This window comes from Arachis hypogaea, chromosome 6 (genome assembly GCF_003086295.3).
Source record: "Arachis hypogaea cultivar Tifrunner chromosome 6, arahy.Tifrunner.gnm2.J5K5, whole genome shotgun sequence".
NCBI lineage: Eukaryota > Viridiplantae > Streptophyta > Magnoliopsida > Fabales > Fabaceae > Arachis > Arachis hypogaea.
In genome coordinates, this window is record NC_092041.1 from 110,139,525 (window position 1) to 110,159,022 (window position 19,498).

At 33.1% G+C, this 19,498-nt stretch overlaps 2 protein-coding genes across 4 annotated transcripts; one reads left to right on the forward strand and one right to left on the reverse strand.

Moving 5' to 3' along the window:
* Positions 1-1,539: 1,539 nt before the first annotated feature.
* On the forward strand, positions 1,540-10,242 carry LOC112755640 (ubiquitin carboxyl-terminal hydrolase 26-like). Its single transcript, XM_072197613.1, is given in 15 exon segments — positions 1,540-1,867; positions 2,540-2,634; positions 2,752-3,348; positions 4,142-4,397; positions 5,050-5,722; positions 5,725-5,782; positions 5,966-6,074; positions 6,626-6,804; positions 7,058-7,342; positions 7,422-7,620; positions 7,830-7,901; positions 8,147-8,377; positions 8,826-9,089; positions 9,656-9,803; positions 9,881-10,242. Coding segments are annotated over 14 exon segments (3,246 nt in total). The 5' UTR covers positions 1,540-1,867; positions 2,540-2,554; the 3' UTR covers positions 9,976-10,242.
* A 1,804-nt stretch (positions 10,243-12,046) lies between these two features.
* Positions 12,047-14,902, reverse strand: LOC112755643 (mevalonate kinase). 3 transcript variants are annotated; one of them, XM_025803863.3, is made up of 5 exons: positions 14,506-14,902; positions 14,163-14,409; positions 13,529-13,782; positions 12,775-13,191; positions 12,047-12,367 (listed from the first exon to the last, which is right to left on the reverse strand). In XM_025803863.3, exons 1-5 carry the CDS (start codon positions 14,636-14,638, stop codon positions 12,249-12,251), a joined length of 1,170 nt encoding a protein of 389 aa, XP_025659648.1. In that variant the 5' UTR covers positions 14,639-14,902; the 3' UTR covers positions 12,047-12,248. The 3 variants fall into 3 exon arrangements, with proteins under 3 accessions (XP_025659648.1, XP_072053715.1, XP_025659649.1); XM_072197614.1 differs by having other exon boundaries at positions 12,047-12,358; positions 12,726-13,191; positions 14,506-14,851; XM_025803864.3 differs by having other exon boundaries at positions 12,047-12,358; positions 14,506-14,846.
* Between the last annotated feature and the right edge of the window lie 4,596 nt (positions 14,903-19,498).

Genomic DNA, 19,498 nt, shown 5'->3' on the forward strand with positions numbered 1-19,498 from the left:
TTTGTCTCCATCTCCGCACATGTCCTTCTTTGCAGTCGTTTTGTGTTGCTAGGTTTGGTTAATTCCGAATTTTTGTATTCGAAATGAAAGGGTTGAGTTCGCTTTGACCGTTAAAAGTAGGTAACCTGCTCCTACTATTTTTTGTTTGTCTCTATTGCATTCTATCTCATCGTATCTCATTTGGTTCTGCGATATTTGAGAATCGCCGTCAATATCTCGGTGTAGGTTCGAAATACTCTCTTATTCCACAGTCCAATACTATTTAAATTAACCAATTTAGAATTCTCTGATGTACTAATATTAGTAATAGCAAGTGCATCTTTGATGCAGTTATCAATTCTCCCGAGAGGTTACAATTGCCGCGAACAAACATATTGATGACAAAGAATGCATTTTTGCTATACTACAAATACTTTACTTGTTTTGCTATTCTGTCCACTGCGTAGTCGTCCTCTCCATTGTGTCATCGTAGGTGCACTGTTGACACAGTGTCATCCTCGCCATCGCGTTGCCTCCATTGCCGTTAACACAGAAGCGCTCACGAAGGATCAAACCCGCCTTCGCGTCGCCGCCGCAACGTTTGAAGTTCTCTCGGACCTCACTCGTGAGGTAGTCCACACAAGCATTAGCTGCCACTCGCATCCTCTCTCACATCCTCTCTCCCGTGACTGCGCGATTTACAGTTGCCGTCCTTTCTTGCACATAGTCTTCTTCTTGATTTTGGATGATTATTTTTATTAGTTTTGGATGCTTCTTTTTTCTAAGTTTCAGATTTTTTTTCTTATGTTGTATATTTTATTTTTTTAAATTTTGGATGATTTTTTTAATAGTTTTAGATATTTCTTTTCTTAATTTTTGAATTTTTTTTCTAATATTTTGTTGGAGGTCTCATCTTGTTAGATTTTAGATGCTTTTTTTTTGTTATGTTTTAAATATTTATTTTTATTATAAATTTTCAAAATGATTTTGAAAATTTTAAAATTAGTTTTAGAATTTTTAAAAATTTTAAAATAAATTTTAGAATTTTTAAAATGATTTTACATGATTTTAAATATTTGTTATTATTTAATGGTAGATATTTTTTTTAGATATTGAATATTTTTTCATTAAGTTTTTGATATTTGTCGTGATAATTTAAATTTATGTTTTTTCTAAAACAAAATATTCAAAAAAAATTTACTGGTGGGCTGTAGTTTGTTGTATTACCTAACAAAATTGATTGTATAAAATATTTTAAATAGATTTTTTTGTTAATAATTAATAATATATAATATTTTAAAATTCATTTAAATATATCAATTAAAAATAACAGTAAATACAATTAAACACAAAAGAAAACCCACTAAGTCACCAAAAAAAAAAAAAGAAAACCCACTAATGATACAATTACGGTATCCAGAATATGTTTAACACTAGAACTTAGCTTCTAGGTGTGTGTAGCCACTAGCCTGTGCCACAGAAGAGAAAAGCTCTGACTCGGACTTGACCCATCTATTCAGATTTCTTCCTTCTTACTTGGCCCATTCATTTTTAAAACCCACTCAAAACCAATTTCTGTCTTTTTCCCCTCTCTCTTTTTCTATTCACTGTGCGTGTCTCTGACTTTCCCTCTTCTCTTTTTCTACCATTCCCTCCCTCCCTACCATTTTCCCTCCGGTAAAAAGGTAAAAAAATAAATAAGATTTAGATTTGGAAGAAAACAAAAATTACAGTTCTCAGTAATTCATTCTAGCTTACAATTAAAAGAATCAATTGAAAAAAGTCATATATAAATTCAATTATTCTTCTCTGCTATTGTTTCCTCGTTACCCTGAATCCTAAAGTGATTATTGATCTTTCAAAGCAGCTCGTCTTTTTCCTCTCTCTGGTAATATCACAAACAACCAACCGAAGTTTTTTTTATCATGTTTTCCGCAATTTATTTTTTATTTATTATTATTTATTGAAGCATAAACGTGTGTTTCACATTTCATCGTGGCTTCGATTCTACGTTGATTTTGCTTCGTTTTATTTGTGTTTTTGTTCCTCTTGCACTGTTTGAGATTTCTAGGGTTCTCTTTCAGTTTGGCTTTGGCTCTTTGTGGTTTATTATAATCTAAGACGTGCTTGTTCTGATGTGTAATGAATCATGATGATGAGAGAGTGAACTTACGGTAATGTGTTTTGTATATATACACATGAATAAAGCCAAAGCTTCTTAAGAGTTTTGTTCTGGGGAAATTTTGAGTTTATTCATTCAAAGTGATGCTGGAACTTTTTTTTAGCTAAATATTTGGGTTTCTATTGTGTTATTGGATCACCATTTTTATTATCATAAGAGTTCTTATGAGAACTATTATACTTGGCTCTTTGATATACAGTGGTCATTGCCAATTTTCAGAAGGGAAAACAAATAAAGATTCTGAGTTAATTTGATGTGTTTGAATGTTGCTGTAAAATTTTTTAATGGGTGTGAAAACTGAAAAATGTTGTGTTGATTTGTTTCTTCTATTCTTCTCTAAAGAAGTTGGTTTCTTATGCCTTTGATTGTCACTTTTAGGTTATATATTCTACTATGAGTAGACCAAATACGCGAAGCAAAAACAAGAGGCAGAGGCAAGGGGATGATGTTGATAGCACTACCGAAATATGGAGGTACTAGTAACAGATGTTTATTAATTTTTAAATACTAGGAATTGAGTGAAGTGCAGCTTTTTGTTCCCTATCTGTGCTTCATTTTTGTTTTGACCTTTGATGTGCTTTCTTGTGTAGGAAAATTCACAAAACGGGTGGTATAACTGAAGAAGATATAAACCAATTGTATATGATTTGGAAGCCGGTTTGTTCAGGTTGCCGTGTCAATGCTAAAGACAACCCAAATTGCTTCTGTGCATTGGTTCCTCCTCCAAATGGATCGCGGAAGTCTGGCTTGTGGATGAAGACGTCAGATTTTGTTGAAAGTCTTGGCCCCGACCCAACTAAGGATCTTCGCGCATCTGCTTCTTCACCTGCGGGTCTAACAAATCTTGGTGCAACCTGCTATGCCAACAGTATACTTCAGTGCTTGTACATGAATAAATCTTTCCGGGAAGGCATATTTTCTGTAGAACCAGAAGTTTTGCAACAGCAACCGGTGTTAAATCAGCTGGTTCGGCTTTTTGTACAGTTGCATGTTAGCAAAATGGCTTTCATAGATTCATCCCCATTCGTAAAAACACTTGAGTTAGACAATGGAGTTCAGCAGGATAGCCATGAGTTCCTGACATTGCTTCTTTCATTGCTGGAGCGTTGCCTGAGCCATTCCAAAATTGCAAAGGCAAGAACAATAGTTCAAGATCTTTTTCGTGGAAATGTGTCTCACGTGACAAAGTAAGAATCAGTGATTTGATGAACATATTGATTACATAAACATTTTTTTGATATAGGATCATTTTTTTCATTAATAATTATCAAGAAATCCGAAATTATTTTTCTGTTAAGTTTGATATTTCACAGTTTAGAAATCTCCATTTTCACTTTTTGTTGGGTGGGGCTTCGAAATATTGTAGACTAATCATATATGATATGTTTTTCTTTTATTTATTTTAACTTCTCCTCAGCACTCTCGCACAAGAATCATTTTTCTAATGTCATAAATGCAGCTATTCATTGTGATTGTTGGGTCTCCCCACTTATTTGAGTTTGAATTCTATGAAGGAATTTTCGTTTTTCTTATTACCAATGAGCTTTTAATAATCTTTCTGTGCTAATCTGGCTTCTATATTAGTCTTGAGTACTATTTGGAGTTTGAAATTATTAAGTAATTCGTGGTACTGGTTGTGTAGAATGATTTCATCATAATTGGTCAAAAGCTATGAAGCATATACATGGGACATGACACTGACTCAGACATGGTGGCAGAGCAAGATGTGATGTGTCCATGTGTATTTTGTAGTGTCCCATTGTGATTTCTCTAACTCTTAAAACAAAGTATTCAACATGTTTCCTGCACAGCCCTTTTTTGAAATGTTTGTGCTTCATAAGTCAGAAGTGACATTGGTATTTATGTTCAAATGATCTCAAGTATTTTCTTCTCCCTACATTCACGTTTGATATATGTGATTAGTTGTAGCTATGTTTGTGACTATTACGCATTATTTAATTCTATCTCTTTATTATGCAGGTGCTCGCAATGTGGAAAAGACTCTGAAGCTTCTTCGAAAATGGAAGACTTCTATGAGTTGGAGTTGAATGTCAAGGGATTACAAAGTTTATATGAGAGCCTAGATGATTACCTTGCTATTGAAGAGCTTCATGGAGACAACCAATATTATTGCGACTCATGTAGAGCAAGAGTTGATGCAACTCGTAGCATCAAGCTCCGCTCATTGCCCGAAGTACTTAATTTTCAACTTAAACGATATGTTTTTCTTCCAAAGGTATTGTGGTAAATTCAGGAGTGTCCTTCTGTTTCTGTTATTATTGTGAGGATTATACAACTAAATATTCATCATCATCGTTGTTGTTGTTGTTGTTATTATTATTTGCCTTGTGTGTATAATATGGACATAGAGAAGTAGTGTTACTGTATTAGAATACAAGAATAAATATCCTATAAGAAAAGGAAAATAACTATAATAGAAAGTTCTTTTTGCCATGCACTGTGTCGCGAAATGAGCTGTCTCTTTTCTAAGTTTCCTTCTCCATGCCTAACCTTAAATCAGATAAAAACTACTCCAACGTTACCACTTACCAAACATCTTGGTCCAAGCACATCACCAGAAAGAACAATGCATGCACAGTGGTCTGTCTTCACACACACAGGGATGCAAGATATCTATTTTCTGTTATTTCCTGTTATTCTTTTTTGTTTTCCTTGTTTTCTTTGAGGAGAATGTGTTTTCTAAAGATTGTCTTTATTATTTAAGTTTCAACTTCTATTAAGCAGAATAGGGAAAGAACCATGAATGGTTTGTTTCACTTTACGAACATACGCTTTGTCCTTCATGCTGTGGAGCAAAATTTAATTTTCTCTATCACTCAGTTGTGTTCTGATTATTGTTTTTCGTTATTATCTATTCCTTATGACAGACTACAACAAGGAAGAAAATTACTTCGGCATTTTCATTTCCTGCTGAACTTGATATGCGCCATAGATTGTTTGAATCATCTCCTTTTGAGTTGATATATGACTTGTCAGCTGTACTAATTCACAAGGGAAGTGCTGTTAATAGTGGTCACTACATTGCTCATATTAAGGATGAAAATACTGGGCAATGGTGGGAATTTGATGATGAAAATGTCACTAACTTAGGTCGTCATCCCTTTGGTGAAGAAGCTTCAAATTCTACTTCTAAATTAGCCAAGACTGATGTAGTTCATAGTAATTGCTCTGAAGCAAAGATAGCTGACAGTAATGGGAATGGTTTAGATGCCAAACTGTCTCACTCTTCCCATGTGGAGACATTTTCTTCTAGCGATGCATACATGTTGATGTACCATCTTAAACGTTCGAAGAATGTTGATGGAAAAGATGTTATGTTTTCTGGTACTAACCATAAAGGAGAGCGTGATGCAGTTACTGCCCAGGATGATGCTTGTCTTCCTTTCCATCTTCGTGAAGAGATTAAAAATATCAATGCCTCATATCTTGATGCTTGTGAACAGTACAAGCAAAAGAAAGAGTTAGAATTGAGTCGTATCAATGAGCGGAGACAGGAAGTTCGATCTGTTTTAGCTGAAGCCCCTGTTCAGCCACTGAAGCAACCATTTTTTGGATTTATAGTGACTGGCTTCGCCAGTGGGCTGACAACATCATTCCAACGTTGGTGCATACTTTTATTCCATTATTTATTATTTATAATACATGCTTCAATTGATTTTTGTTATACAGTGTCGATTTCTTCCCCTCCTTGTCTACAATCAAACATTCCTCGGGTAAATTACTCAATTATTAGGGTATGATGATATCACTTAATCTATATATTACTTTCTAACTTTGATGCAGTGCTGTTGACAACACATCTATTCAATGTTCACATGGGAAAGTCCCAGTATCAAAGATTACCACAATGAAAAGATTGTCTTCTCAAGCATGGGATAAGCTACTCTCTAAGGTAACTGCATTGTTGTTGGCTGTGATGCATTTTGGTACATTTAGTTACTTGCTCAGTGTGTTTAATGATTTGTCTACATCCCCTTTCCTGCTGTTTGACATTCATGACGGATAATACTAGTATGAAAGATGAAATGTAAAAGTAATCAATAGTCAGAGGGACCAAGACAACTCTTATGACCTATAGGAGGGTTACTGAGGGATTTGATGCTCTGGGCTGTTTTCTTCTTGAAGCGTGAAGCTTATCCTTTTTTTTCTTGTTGGCGATGTCATCATGAAAAATTTTGTAATATATGGGTTGAAGGGGTATAAGCATGTTGGCAAATGATAGCTCTAGAAAGTAAGTTACTTTATATGTTGTTTATGGGAGAATGTAGCTTGCTTTTTTGAATGAACTCCTGATTACATAAATAGTAAGGTCATACAATTGCAATCCGCCTGAAAATTTTCAGCTGTTTATTTTTATGGTTTTTTAATTGATAACTCCAGTTCTGCCATTATTGCTGATATTTATGTTCATAACATGTTCCTTTATTGGCTTGTAAAATTCAGCATGGTGGGGGGCCCACACTTTCTCATGATGATTGCTGTTGGGATTGTCTGATTGAAGGAGCTCGGAATGTGGTGTCAGCTGATACCTATCGGGATCGAAGGGAATCACTGAAGCAGCTTGCACGGGATGTTCTAGATGGACATTGTGAAGATGGAAAGTACTACATTTCCAGGCCATGGTGTGATACCAAAATCTTCTTTTCATACCATTTTTGCTCCTTCAGGAACAAAGGAGTGGTTATTGAATGCTGACTAGTTGTGTTATCTGTTGTGTTGTGGAAACAGTTAATATGTTTTGTTGTAGAGATATCTATCAGCGGTGCTGATCTGTTTTAAGTTCACTGCAATGTCTTCATTAATCATTATGATATCAACATATATCAAAAGCAATAACACTAATGCCTGTTGTGCTGATGAACTTACTTTTCATAGGTTACAGCAATGGTGGAAACGAAAAGTTCTTGATGCTCCATCTGAAGCTGATGCTGGACCAACAGCAGCTATTAGCTGTCCACATGGGCAGCTTATGCCTGAACAAGCTGCTGGTGCTAAGAGAGTGCTTGTTCCTGAGGATTTTTGGCTCTTCTTATATGAAGATTCTATCTCTGTAAAACCTGATGATCCTTTGGGTTGCCCTACTTTCCCTGTTGACTCCAGAGAGTGTTCTGAATGCAGTAATGAATTATCTGAAGTGGCTTGCTTTGAGGATTCATTGAGGTCGTTTCATTTGATGATTGCTGTTGATCTAGAGTTGATATATAGAATTTTAAATGTGACTTCTGCTTAAATGCTGCAGATTAGTGAAGCAAAGACAACGTCAGAAACATGAGAAACTATTCCTGGGTAAAAGTATGCCGCTCTATCTGCATTGCAAGTATTTCTTAGTTCCATCTTTGTGGATTTCAAAATGGAGAAACTATGTTAATCCATCTGTAAAGAATTCAGATAAACCTGAAACATTAGATGGGGTAATTGATTCACTGAAGTGTGAAAAGGTACCTTGTTATTCCACCTTGCTTTTTTATTGTGTTTTCTTTTTTTGTTCTGTGGTATGGAGGTGGTTTGCAGAATTTATTATTGCAAATATTTTGTTAAATTTTGAGACAACTTTAGGTATGCACTCACAATTTGTACTGGGTGTGCTCAATTTTAGCAATTCCATTTTGTGAAATTTAATTGTAATTCTTCCTCTGTTTTGTTACAGCACTCACGACTAGTTGAGAGGCCTCCTGAATTGGTTTTCAGACGCAGTGCTATAGTTCCAAGAGAGTCTTCTGTAAGTTTGAATAGGAGGAAAAGATGTCATTGTGTACTATAGTCAAATGACATAGACAACACATCTGTGTATCTATTCTTGCTTGCCATGATAATTATCTTACTTATGGAAATATAAATTTTTTATTTGGGGAAAAATATATTATAATTTCCTAATACCAAGATTTTTTTTTTCGAAATGATCTAACTTTAAGTGCAGTTTTAAGTCTGATGACTCAGTTTGATATTATCTTTTTTGGATTCTAGGCAAGTGGTGTAACAGTTATATCTGAAAATGATTGGAAACTCTTATGTGAAGAATGGGGTGGTAATGAGGCCAAAGGAATATCTGCCAGTATTGAAAATATTGATGAGTCTGAGAATGTTTTGATTGGATCATGTGAAGAGTTGCCAGTATGTGAGGATCAGTTGGGTTCTTCAGATAAAGTGAATAATGAAACTGAGAATGGACAATTCGTGATCAAGACTTGTCCAGAGGTAATGCAAAATACTACCTCAATCTGTTGAAAATGCCGTTGTAGGCTCCTATCCTTCTGTATGTACATATCTTGGTTGAAATAGTCCAATATGATAGTATGAATTTATACGTACTTTGATCGACATATCCTTGGCTTCCCTAGTTTCCCTTTAGCTGTTTCTCAGCATATTATACATGCACAGAGACAAACCGTCTGGAAATTTTTTTGGGTCTTGTGCATATTCGTTATATTTTTTAATGAAAGCCTTCCATCTTCAAAAAGCAGCTTCAAATCTGTTTGTAGGTTTCTGTCTAATCTACACTGTTATCCATTGGTCCATCTTTTGTTCTGAATAAGTTATACAACTTACACGCCTTACATTCATTGTGTTATGTTTAATTGAATATATTAATTGATAATATATTTTACTACTGAATTGAAGTATCTCTGTCTCTCTCTATATGCAGGTTTGTGAAAGTTGCATTGGAGAAAAAGAAAGCTGTGAGTTGATGCAGAAGCTAAACTATTGCAATGAGAACATAACTGTAATACTTGTCCGTGGAAAAGAGGTACCTAGATCAATATTGGAGGCTTCGAAGGGTTTTGTTGAAACAGAACGGCGGGCTTCTAAACGCACCCGTAAAACTAAAAATGGGAGTTCTATTAGTCTGAAAGTTTCTGCTTCAACATCAATGTACCAGCTTAAAATGATGATATGGGAATCCTTTGGGGTAAGCCTACTTTCTTGTGCATATTTATAATATCCTAAGATAGGATTTTTTTTCCTCTCCCTTTTAACCATGTTCTTGGATGTGATCGCTAAACAAATCCAGGTGCTTGCGTTCAAGCATCCTGCTTTTTGAATGATGTAGTCCTAATTAGAACAAATGAAGAATAAGATGACTTGTTTACAGACATGGTTTTTTATATAGGTGTGTGTGCTCATATTTGTGCAGAGTGAGTGATGGAGAAACTTAGAAGTTATGTATGTAGATATGATTGAGGAATATGATTTTATGTGAAACTTTTCATCCTCTCTTATACAAGAATCCAGTTTGTGGTATGGATAAATTCTATAATAGTTTTGGTTACTCCGTGTTTTGTTTTCCCATTGGAAGTGTAAATAACTCCTATATAAACGCATACTGATTTTCAATTTAAAATAAATGTTTTTGTTGAGACATGAAAGAAAATATTTCACATATCTTAGGTGTTTGGATAACCAGTTCTGTTCTCATGTAGGGTGGTTTTATAATAACCTATTGTATTGCTTCTAATTTTTATGCTCCATACCCAGGTGGTCAAGGAAAATCAGTTACTACAAAAGGGCGATAAGACAATTGACATTGATGATGAATACACTACACTTGCAGATGTAAACATATTTGCTGGAGATCAGATTATAGTGAGGGATTCTGAAATCCATGAAAATCGAGATATTGCCGGTTAGCTACTTTGCTATTGATTATTTACTTATAATTTTTTAATACATATACTGAAAATTGATCATTCAATTTTGCAGAGGAACTTTATGATGAGAAAATGGATACACAGCATACCGAGGAAGGGTTCCGGGGAACACTTTTGACCTCCAATGCTTCATCCCAGGCTGTTTAGGAAGCTATCTTAGTGGTTGATGTATGCTTTGTAATGTTTTTAGGTGTAAATATCTAAAGAAAAATCAATCTAGTGGACACGAAATAGTTTGGTACAGTTCATCTTGTAAATTCATATTTCTAGCCCCTAGCTAGCATTGAACGCACTATATTGGTATGCCATGATAATGGCAAATTTTGGAGTGAACTTGTTTCTTGAGCTGAACTTCAACGGATTGGAGGCTACCTATTTGAAAATCAAGGGCATGCAAAATTCATATTTTATGCAGCTTGTCTACTATGAGGCACTGTTAGGGCGTTAAGTTGCAGATGGATCCATCAATTTCTATTTCTCACCATCCGTTTTCAAATAAAAGAAAAATGTTTCTGGTAAATAGTGTTAAATGTAAGATTCTTAATAACAGGATTAGATTATTCGAACGATGATTCAGTCAAGACTATATATTACTAACTGCTACGTTAACTTATACAATAACCATCTTTATCTAATAGCTTTTCAAAGAATATGTAAAGCCGCCTATCTGCTTCATAATTATTAAAAATAAAAAAAGTATATCTTTTGTTCCCATTATTAAAAAGTTCAAAAATATTCTTAAATTTTATTCCAATTTTGTTTTCAAAGTTTTAAATTTGTATCAAATATATCAAAACATTAAATCAATTATGTTAGTGATGTGGCAACTAGGTATCTGAATTAGATAAAAAAACATTTATTTTTAAAAATTATATTAACAAATTAAAGGATAAAAATTTCAATCTAAATCCTAGAATTTATTTCTTCTTCCTCAAATCCATGGCTTTCCAAGACTCTATCATCACAAAAGAACAATAGGCGATGAGGAACACTTACATGCAATTGTGGTGAATTCCTTATGTCGAGATGGTCAAACCAGAGAATTCGACTAGAGATTTTGGGGCTGTGTATACTTTGATGTAAGTTTAAGGAGAAAAGGACAAATAGGTCCCTGACCTTTTGTCCTGCGGACATTTTCATCTCTGACCATTGAAAAATACTTTTAAGTTCCTGACCTTCACAAAATTTGGACAGATCAGTCCCTCCGTCCAAATGTCTACGTCAGGGACTGATCCGTTCAAATGCCTCCGTCAGGGACTGATCCGTCCAAGTTTGTGAAGGTCAGGGACTTAAAAGTATTTTTTAATGGTCAGGAATGAAAATATCTGCCGGACAAAAGGTCAGGGACCTATTTGTCCTTTTTTCAAGTTTAAGTGTTCTTATTTTAATATCTCTGTGAATTTTTTCAAGTGCTTTTTGTTTATGTTGTAGATTGGGAAAGAATGCACTTTCTTTACTTGAGCAAATAGAAAAGTAACAACACAAGAGGCTGAAGTTGCAAGATTGAAAATGAGGATTTTGAATTTGAAGGCTAAATTAGTTTATGCTAAATGGAAACCATTGGTGGCTACCATCTTTGGTGTTTTGGGTTGTTTTATGGTGACTTTTATGTTTTATTTGTGGGTGAAGGTTCGAACTCATTTGGGGTTGGGATATTGACAAAGGGAGGTTGTTAGATGAATTATCTGATGCGTTTGGAACTGCTGTAATTAGCAGTAGTAATAGTAAGACAGAAGTAGTAGAAGTTCGGCATGTGTAGCTAGTTTTAAAAGTGTACTCAGCACGAAAACTTTTTAAGTTGTGCTTGAAGTTTACTTTATGTTTCAAAAATACCTCTGAAAGAATTGAAAAAGTTTGGGTTTAAAATTGACATTAACACTCTGTTGTCACCAGTCATCTTAGATAATACAAACAAACTCAAATAATATGAGACAATCTCAATAGTACACTAATAAAAAATGGTAAAAACTCAGGTGAAGTCAACTTCACGTGAAGTTGATATCTGAGAACCGTTAGATGAAAATTTAATTAACTCAATCAAATTATCTAACGATTCTCAAGTATCAACTTCACGTGAAGTCACTGCACCTAAGTTTTCACCATAAAAAATACATAAAATAATCAATTACATAACCGTAATTGAAACCATCAAATCAAATATGTGTTTGCCATCCATTTGTAAAGGAAGAGTTTTTAGTGCTAAGAACAGAGATCAGTATGGAACAAAAAATAATTGTGGTGTTAAGAACTACGTGTTCACCAATTCACGGTTACAAAAAAATGTGTTCCGAGTACCAACAAATCCAAAGTTATGCTAGAAATTAATTACATGCAAAAAAATTGAAGCATATATTTTTCATGCTATTTATTTTGAAGATCTTCAATCACCGACGGTAATCCTTCCGGACAAAAGAGAAAGATCAAGATGACACCTCAAAGTTAACTTCAACACCTTTCCCACCAATTTCGGCAGTGAAACACTGGAACCCGCATGACTCCAATTCAGCAACTACTTTTTCGACAACGAAACCTGATAACACTGATTAAAAGCATGTCAAGGAAAAGATACATAACATAAACTTCAAGATACATTTCATAATTAGAAAGCTATGTAATATCATGTTGGATTCACAAAACATGGTTTGTGCAAGTAACAATTGTATAAAAGACATGAAACCATCCATCCCTCCCACCCCAAAACTAAGGTAAGGTGTATAAAATGAATGATAGTGCAGAGAATCTTTATGCAAATAAGCCTAAAATGTGGGTGGCAAGTGTTCTTATCATGTTTGTGTGCTGGGCATATAACTTGATGTATAAGTCTAAAAAGTGGTTATCAAGATGAATCTCCTTTATATAATAGAATCATAGTATATATATAACAGATGATGGAAAACCTTAAGCGAACAACTGAATCAGAATCAAGATGAGGAGTAAAGAGGATACATGTTGGAAGCAGTGTGAGAACACAGCCACCACCACCAGCTCCGGTCAATTTAGAAGCCAACTTGTACTTCAATGTCGTTCTAAGAACAGTTTCTATTGTGACATGACTAACCCCCATAGATTGGAGCAAACCTTGATTCATTTCCATCAGTTCCCCTATCTTCTCTTCTTTCTCCGTTACAGAGAGAACATCATCTGAGGCTGGTGACTGCAAAATCAAGGTTAATTCCTGGCTAATAGAATCAACAGCACTGAACACAAAAGCCATTGCGTCCGGGTGCCTTAGCATCCTCTCTGAAACACCAGCCACCAATGCTTTCGTGTTTCTCCCTACTTTGGTGTTAGTTATGAGCATTTTCAGTAACGTATTTGCCTTCATGTGTGTCATGCTACCAGACTTGAAACTTATGATGTTACCTGATAATAACATAAGTCAAGTAACTTCAGCATTCAGAGGCAACAACTTAACACTACAACTATGAACAACCTACAAAGTAATTGAAAATTTCAAACGAATCACAATCTGTATAGTATATAGATCTCCCAATCAAATACTAATATGTTATAATGGATCATGCCTGGACTCATCCATTTATTTAAATACAGCAATTTTATGAAATGAACTGAAGTATTTGTATCATAGCTGATATGTTATTTCTCAATTCACTTGCTCCATTTTAGACTATATAAACCTTCAAAATGCAGAAACACATGTTGAAATTATGTGTTAAAATCTGACTAAGTCAGGGCTCACCATATGCGCTAACAGAGTTGTCAATTCCAGAGGGCTTTCCGTGGATGATCTTCTCGCCTTCAAAAGCCCATTTATTTACCAAATCAAGTTGCTTCTCCTGAAAAGACTGCCATCCTTGTTGTTTCAAATCCAGAGAAACAAAATCAGTGCAGGCGAGCAAGGCAGCCGCCAGCGCCACGCAAAACGAGGCTGATGATCCGAGGCCGGAACCCATGGGAAGTTCAGAAGTGAAAGACACAGTAGCAGGCTTAAATCTGCACAAGCAGAGAGAAATTAAGAAAAACAACTCACACGACTACGTTTGGTATGTGTTCAAACTTCAAAATAAAACTATATCACTGTCCTTGCCATGTTTAGAAATTGGAACGGTAATAGTAGGGAGAAAATAACCCAAAATTACCTATTTAACTTAGTATCTACAGTTTCATGCATGTAACATCCATGATTAATTATACACTTATTAGATAATATTACCCAATTATTACAGCAATAATCAAGGAACGCAAAGTAACTCTTGGCTGTTTAAACATTTCTGGAATTGGAAAAAGAAAACAAATGCATACTCTTTGAACACATTTACTGCATACTTCAAAAACATTCCCCACCACTAATTTCAAATTTGTAAGAATAATACCCATGAATGGAAGTGTATAACCAAAGGAAAGCAGAAACACCAGAAGCAATAGCGATCTTGGCCTCAGGAATGTTGAGTCCTTCAACGAGAGATGCAATAGACTTGGCAGACTCGACGGAGCACGATGGTGGCGCCGGAGATTGCGGCTCAGCTGATGATTCCGGAAACTCTTGTTTGATTCTGTTAGTCGGCCACGAGAACTCTAAACCCTCGTCCTTCAACACAAGTTTCAACGAATCCTGATCGTCTGTATATAAATAAATACATACGAAATTGAAAACAAGCAGAAACGAAAAATGAAATCAAGAATGGATCTAGAGAAAGAGAGAATGAAAGAGCGTACCGGAAGGGGTGGAGAAGCGGAGAGTAACGTAGGTGTATAAGTTGATAGAGGCAGCAACAGCAGTGGATCCATGAACAACAGCATGTTCCCCTGAGAGTATGATCTTGCCTGGAGCTCTGGCTTTAACCTCCATGAATGAGCTCTTGGTTTCCCTTTTCTGTGTTGTTTGGTTGTGATGTGAGTCAGTGAAAGGCCATTGGTTCCTCTCTAAAGGTAGTTATTGCTGTCGTTGTCGTGGTTGTTGAGCGGAGAGTGATGGAATCATGGAATCAAATCCCGTACTGCTGTGCCTCTCACTGTTCCCAAACTCGATGGAGGCCCCAAATCCATGCGGAATGCATGCTCCCTTTTTAATTATTTTTTCTTTAAATATATAAAAAAATTCAATATATGTCCCATGTATAGATGACTGTAAAGATTCTCATATATTTGTCTTTATGTAAAATTAATAATTAAAAATTATTAGATAATAATTTAATTAAATTTATAAAATTATCTAATAATTTTTAAATATCAACTTCACATAAAAATAATTACAGTTAAATTTTCACTTTAAATAGACTCATCTTGTTATAAATATAATATTATTTAATTTTTTTATACAATCATATCCCACATGGTAAATAGTTAATTTCGTCGCTTAACACTTGTTTTTTAAAATGATTTTTAAATATTTTTTAATTAAATTCATCTTTTAAAAATTTTAAATTAGTTACATTAGTAATATTTTGTATTTTTTTTATAACATCACAATTTACTAATGTGACATATTAAATGATACTATAATATATATTTAAACATCTTAATTAGATATTAATATAATAAATTTATAAAATTAAATTAAATTGAATTCTAATTAAAAAGGATTTTGAGGTATTATTAGAATTTTTTAATTTAAAATTAATTTAATTTAATTTTATAAATTTATTATATTAATTATTGTCAATTAAAATCGTTAGGCATATACTATAATATCACTTAATATATTATATTAATAAATTATGACACTGTAAATAATAAAAATTATAAAAAAACTACTGTAACTAACTTAAATTTTTAAACACAAAATTTAATTTAAAAACTCTTTCGAGAATCTATTTAAAAAATAAGTAATTTTGCATGAACGAATTTGGTTATTTACTTAAAAAAAAAATATTAGTTAATAAACTAACAGAACTTTATATTATTAAAATAAGTTGTTCTGCTAGTATGGATAGAGTACTATTATAAAAGCAATATGGACCAAGAGTGTAACCATGTAGAGTATCCTATGTGACACTAAAATGCGGTGTTTTGCAAAACATGTTTGAATGCTAGTAATTTGTGTTCTAAAGAGATTTCAGGAATCAGTGGCTATGCAGTACATAAAAGATTAAAAATGGGATAGGACCTTGTTGAATATATAAAAGGGATCCTTTTCAAGTCTTTTGCTCTTCATTATGGGCAAAAATTTTGTGTATGGTGTGAAAGGTACCTGTGGAAAACGATCCAACACAAAACTCACCGGCAAGTGTACCGGGTCGCATCAAATAATAATAACTCACTTAGAGTGAGGTCGATCCCACAGGGATTGATGGATCAAGCAACTTTAGTGGGTGATTAGTTTAATCAAGCTAACATAGGTGAGTGAGAATTGTTGCAGCAGAATGTAAATAGTAAGGAAAATTAAAATGCAGAAAGTAAAATTGCAGAAACTTAAAGTGCAAGAAAGTAAAATAGCTGAAACTTAAATTACAAGAAATGTAAATTGCATCAGATGTAAAGGGGGTTGGGTGCTGGAAACTAAAGAGAGCAACGAAGCAAACAATCAAGGAGATCTTGAGAACAAGTAACAGGAAGCTTAAAGTGCAGGAAAATTTAAATCAAGCTCACAACAACTCAAATGTAAATTTCAGAGGAACAAAAGTACAGGAAGAATAAATTGGGAACAATGTAAGCAGAGAAGTAAAATTGCAGTGAACAAGAACTTAGAGCACTTGTAGGAAATGTAGATTTGAAGCAATGCAACAGAAACTAAAAACGCTTGAAAGATTAAAAACAGAAAAGCAATGCTTAATTTGCAGCAAATTAAAAAGGATGTTGAAGATCTCAGGGGTGGAGGAGACTAGAAAACAAGTCTAGATCTCCAATCCTTCCTTGATCCAACAGAGAAGATGCAGGAAATTAAAGATGAAAGCAATGAAGAGAACTTTGATTCAAATTACAAGTCACTTGAAAGTTTGCAGAAGCAGAACCAAGAGAAATCTTAGACTAAGAGGGAAACAGAATTCCTTCTCCCCTCGATCCAAAATTCAAAAATAGAAAATAAAAACTAAAGAGAGAGCGCTTTCTAATGGAGCTACCCTCCAATATTCTTTAATGGGGCTCCCCCCTCTCTGAAACGAGAGTGATGCCTTTATATAGGCTTTTTTTTTACAAAATGGAAAATAAAAATGAAATTGAAATTCACAAAATAAAATTCCTAATCTAGCTTGTTCTTGTGCCTTTGAGTGATGATGTGGGCTTTGCTTGCTTTGATTTTGAGGAGAAATGGGTTTGGTTGGCCTTGATTCAATTTGGAGAAGAATTGAATTAAATTAGATTTTTATTGAATTTTTTTGGCCCATGTGAAAATTTGCTTCCAGGAGGATGCTCAGCTCACAAGTTGAGCTGAGCATTGAGGCCTTGTGCGCACATCCTGTGTGCATCTTACTTCCTGGCCGTGTCGCGCTTGTGTGTGGTGCATCATGAGTAGGTGAGCAGAGCATTGGCTTCCAAGGGGAGGTCCTTTCAAATATTTCGCGTGCCAAGTCTTGGACATCATCAAGGTAGTGCTCAAGTGGTGCTAGGAGCGCACCTTCTTTGCTAAAGTCTCTGTGTTCGAAGCTAATTTTAGCTTATTTTCCTTGCAAGGAGTAGCGTTCCCCTCTTTCCCTTGGTCATGAGCTGAGCATTAGCACTTTTCTTTTTTTTGAACCACACTTCTTAAGCCACGCTTTCTTCTTTTCTTCTTTTTTTCACCTACAAGAAATTAAAACAACCAATCAAAATATCACCAAATTCACAAGGTTTATAAATCATTAAAAATCAATTAAATTTAGCCTAAACCTCATGATTTAGCATCAATTAGATGGTGGTTGTTTGATTCAAAGAAGTCATGCATTTCCATTCCAAATTACTTACTTAGAATGCAAGAAAGTGCATAAAACTAAATAAAAACAAATGAAAAAGCATAGAAAAACATGACATGGTGACATGTCATCACCTGTTACACAACAATCAAACTAATATATCAAAAACAAAACACACAAATATCCAATCCATGATATATATATATATATATATATATATATATATATATATATATATATATATATATATATATATTTTGGTTAAATCATGTTAATTTGTCTGCTATTTCTTTTTTCATTTTGTTTATATTGCCTTATGACACTACTGTTTTTTATTTGTTTTGTCCAACTTCTTCTATATTATATGTTGCTATTCTATCTTTACCTTTTACATTTGCAATCTTTACAAATAATTCGGGTGTAGTTTTATGGAATTAAATTAAGTAAAAAAAAAATTAAGGGTATGTAAATTTATGAAAAAAAATTTTTATTAGTGATAAATAGACAATACAAGAATAAAAGATGAGAAATAGTAATAGAAAATAAGTATTGAAATTTTTACTAATTTTGTAAGAGAATAAATGAATTTTTTTAAGTTAAGTAGAACTTGTTTCTGAATGCTAATTTTATCTTTTTATTTGAAATTGATGAACGGAATGAAAAATGAGAAAGATTAGAAAAGAGAAAAAAAAAAAAGAGTTGATTTCTTAATTTTCGAAAAAAAATTTTAGGGACGGATTTAGATCTTTTTTATAGTCTCAAGCCATTTTAAAAAAGAATACATTGTCCAATAATTACAATGTCATATCTAATATACTCTTTTTGTTCAAAGGCTAGTTACTAAATAGAGTAATTGTGAACATGTATTTTCTTTATATTTTTATTATTTTAAATTTATTTAACTAAAAATAAGTATAAAAAAAGTTAATCTTTACAAATTAAGGTAGCTGAATTTATGGTTATTTATCTTTACAAAGTTAATCTTTACAAAGTTAATCTTTAATGGTTAAAAGGGAAATACAAAGCTGAATTTATGATTATTTATCTGATGTATGTGTTTCTACATTTGGAGTTTAAGGTTAAACTATATAAATTTTGAGTTGCTGTAAACGTGGAATTTTTATTTTTAGCTGCTGTAACTTTGCAAGATGATAATCATGAAAATAATTGAATTATTCAACGAAATTTTGTAAGAATGACATTCTTTATTTAAAATATTTTTCTTTTGTTAATTGTTATTGAGCTATAGTATATGAAATGTGGATTTTTAAATTGTGCATTTATGAACTTTTATCAAGTATTTTTTATAATTATATTTTTTAAAAACTTAATTAATCTGATAATAAATTAACAATATTCTTGTATTCAAATATTTTCAAAATTAAAGAATTGAAAGAAATTTATATACAAAAAATCTTCGCATGAAATTATTTGCTAAAAGCTTACAATAATTTAATATTAGTGTAAATAACAAATAAGTCTCTAACTTTTATTTGGAAAATAAATAAATTATTAACTATTAAAAATATAAAAATATTTTTTATTTTTTAAAATGTGAAACGTCTAAGAATTTGTTTGTGTGAGTTTTTAAGAAAATATATTTTTTGAGTTATCTTTTTTTAAAAGATCTTATAGAAAATTAAATGTAATTTTATGTTTGGATATCTCATGGAAAAAAAATCTTTTTATCTATCAATTATGTTTGGATATAACAATATAAAAATATATTTTTATTTATTTATTATGTAAAAAAATCTTTTTTTAAAGCAAAAAAATATCTTTTAAAAAAAGATGTAAACGACAGCTTTTCAAAAAAAAATTTTTTTAAGTGTTTTTATTTTTACTAATAGAAATTTACCAAACATGCTAAAAAATAAAAAAAT

What these genes read in the sequence shown, in the direction of transcription:
- LOC112755643 (XM_025803863.3), bottom strand. Translation starts at nt 14,638, where the DNA reads ATGGAGGTTAAAGCCAGAGCTCCAGGCAAGATCATACTCTCAGGGGAA. An exon ending in TTATACACTTCCATTCATGG is followed by an intron (nt 13,783 to 14,162) that starts GTATTATTCTTA and finishes CTGCTTGTGCAG; the next exon opens with ATTTAAGCCTGCTACTGTGT. An exon ending in TCTCACACTGCTTCCAACAT is followed by an intron (nt 12,368 to 12,774) that starts GTATCCTCTTTA and finishes GCTTTTAATCAG; the next exon opens with TGTTATCAGGTTTCGTTGTC.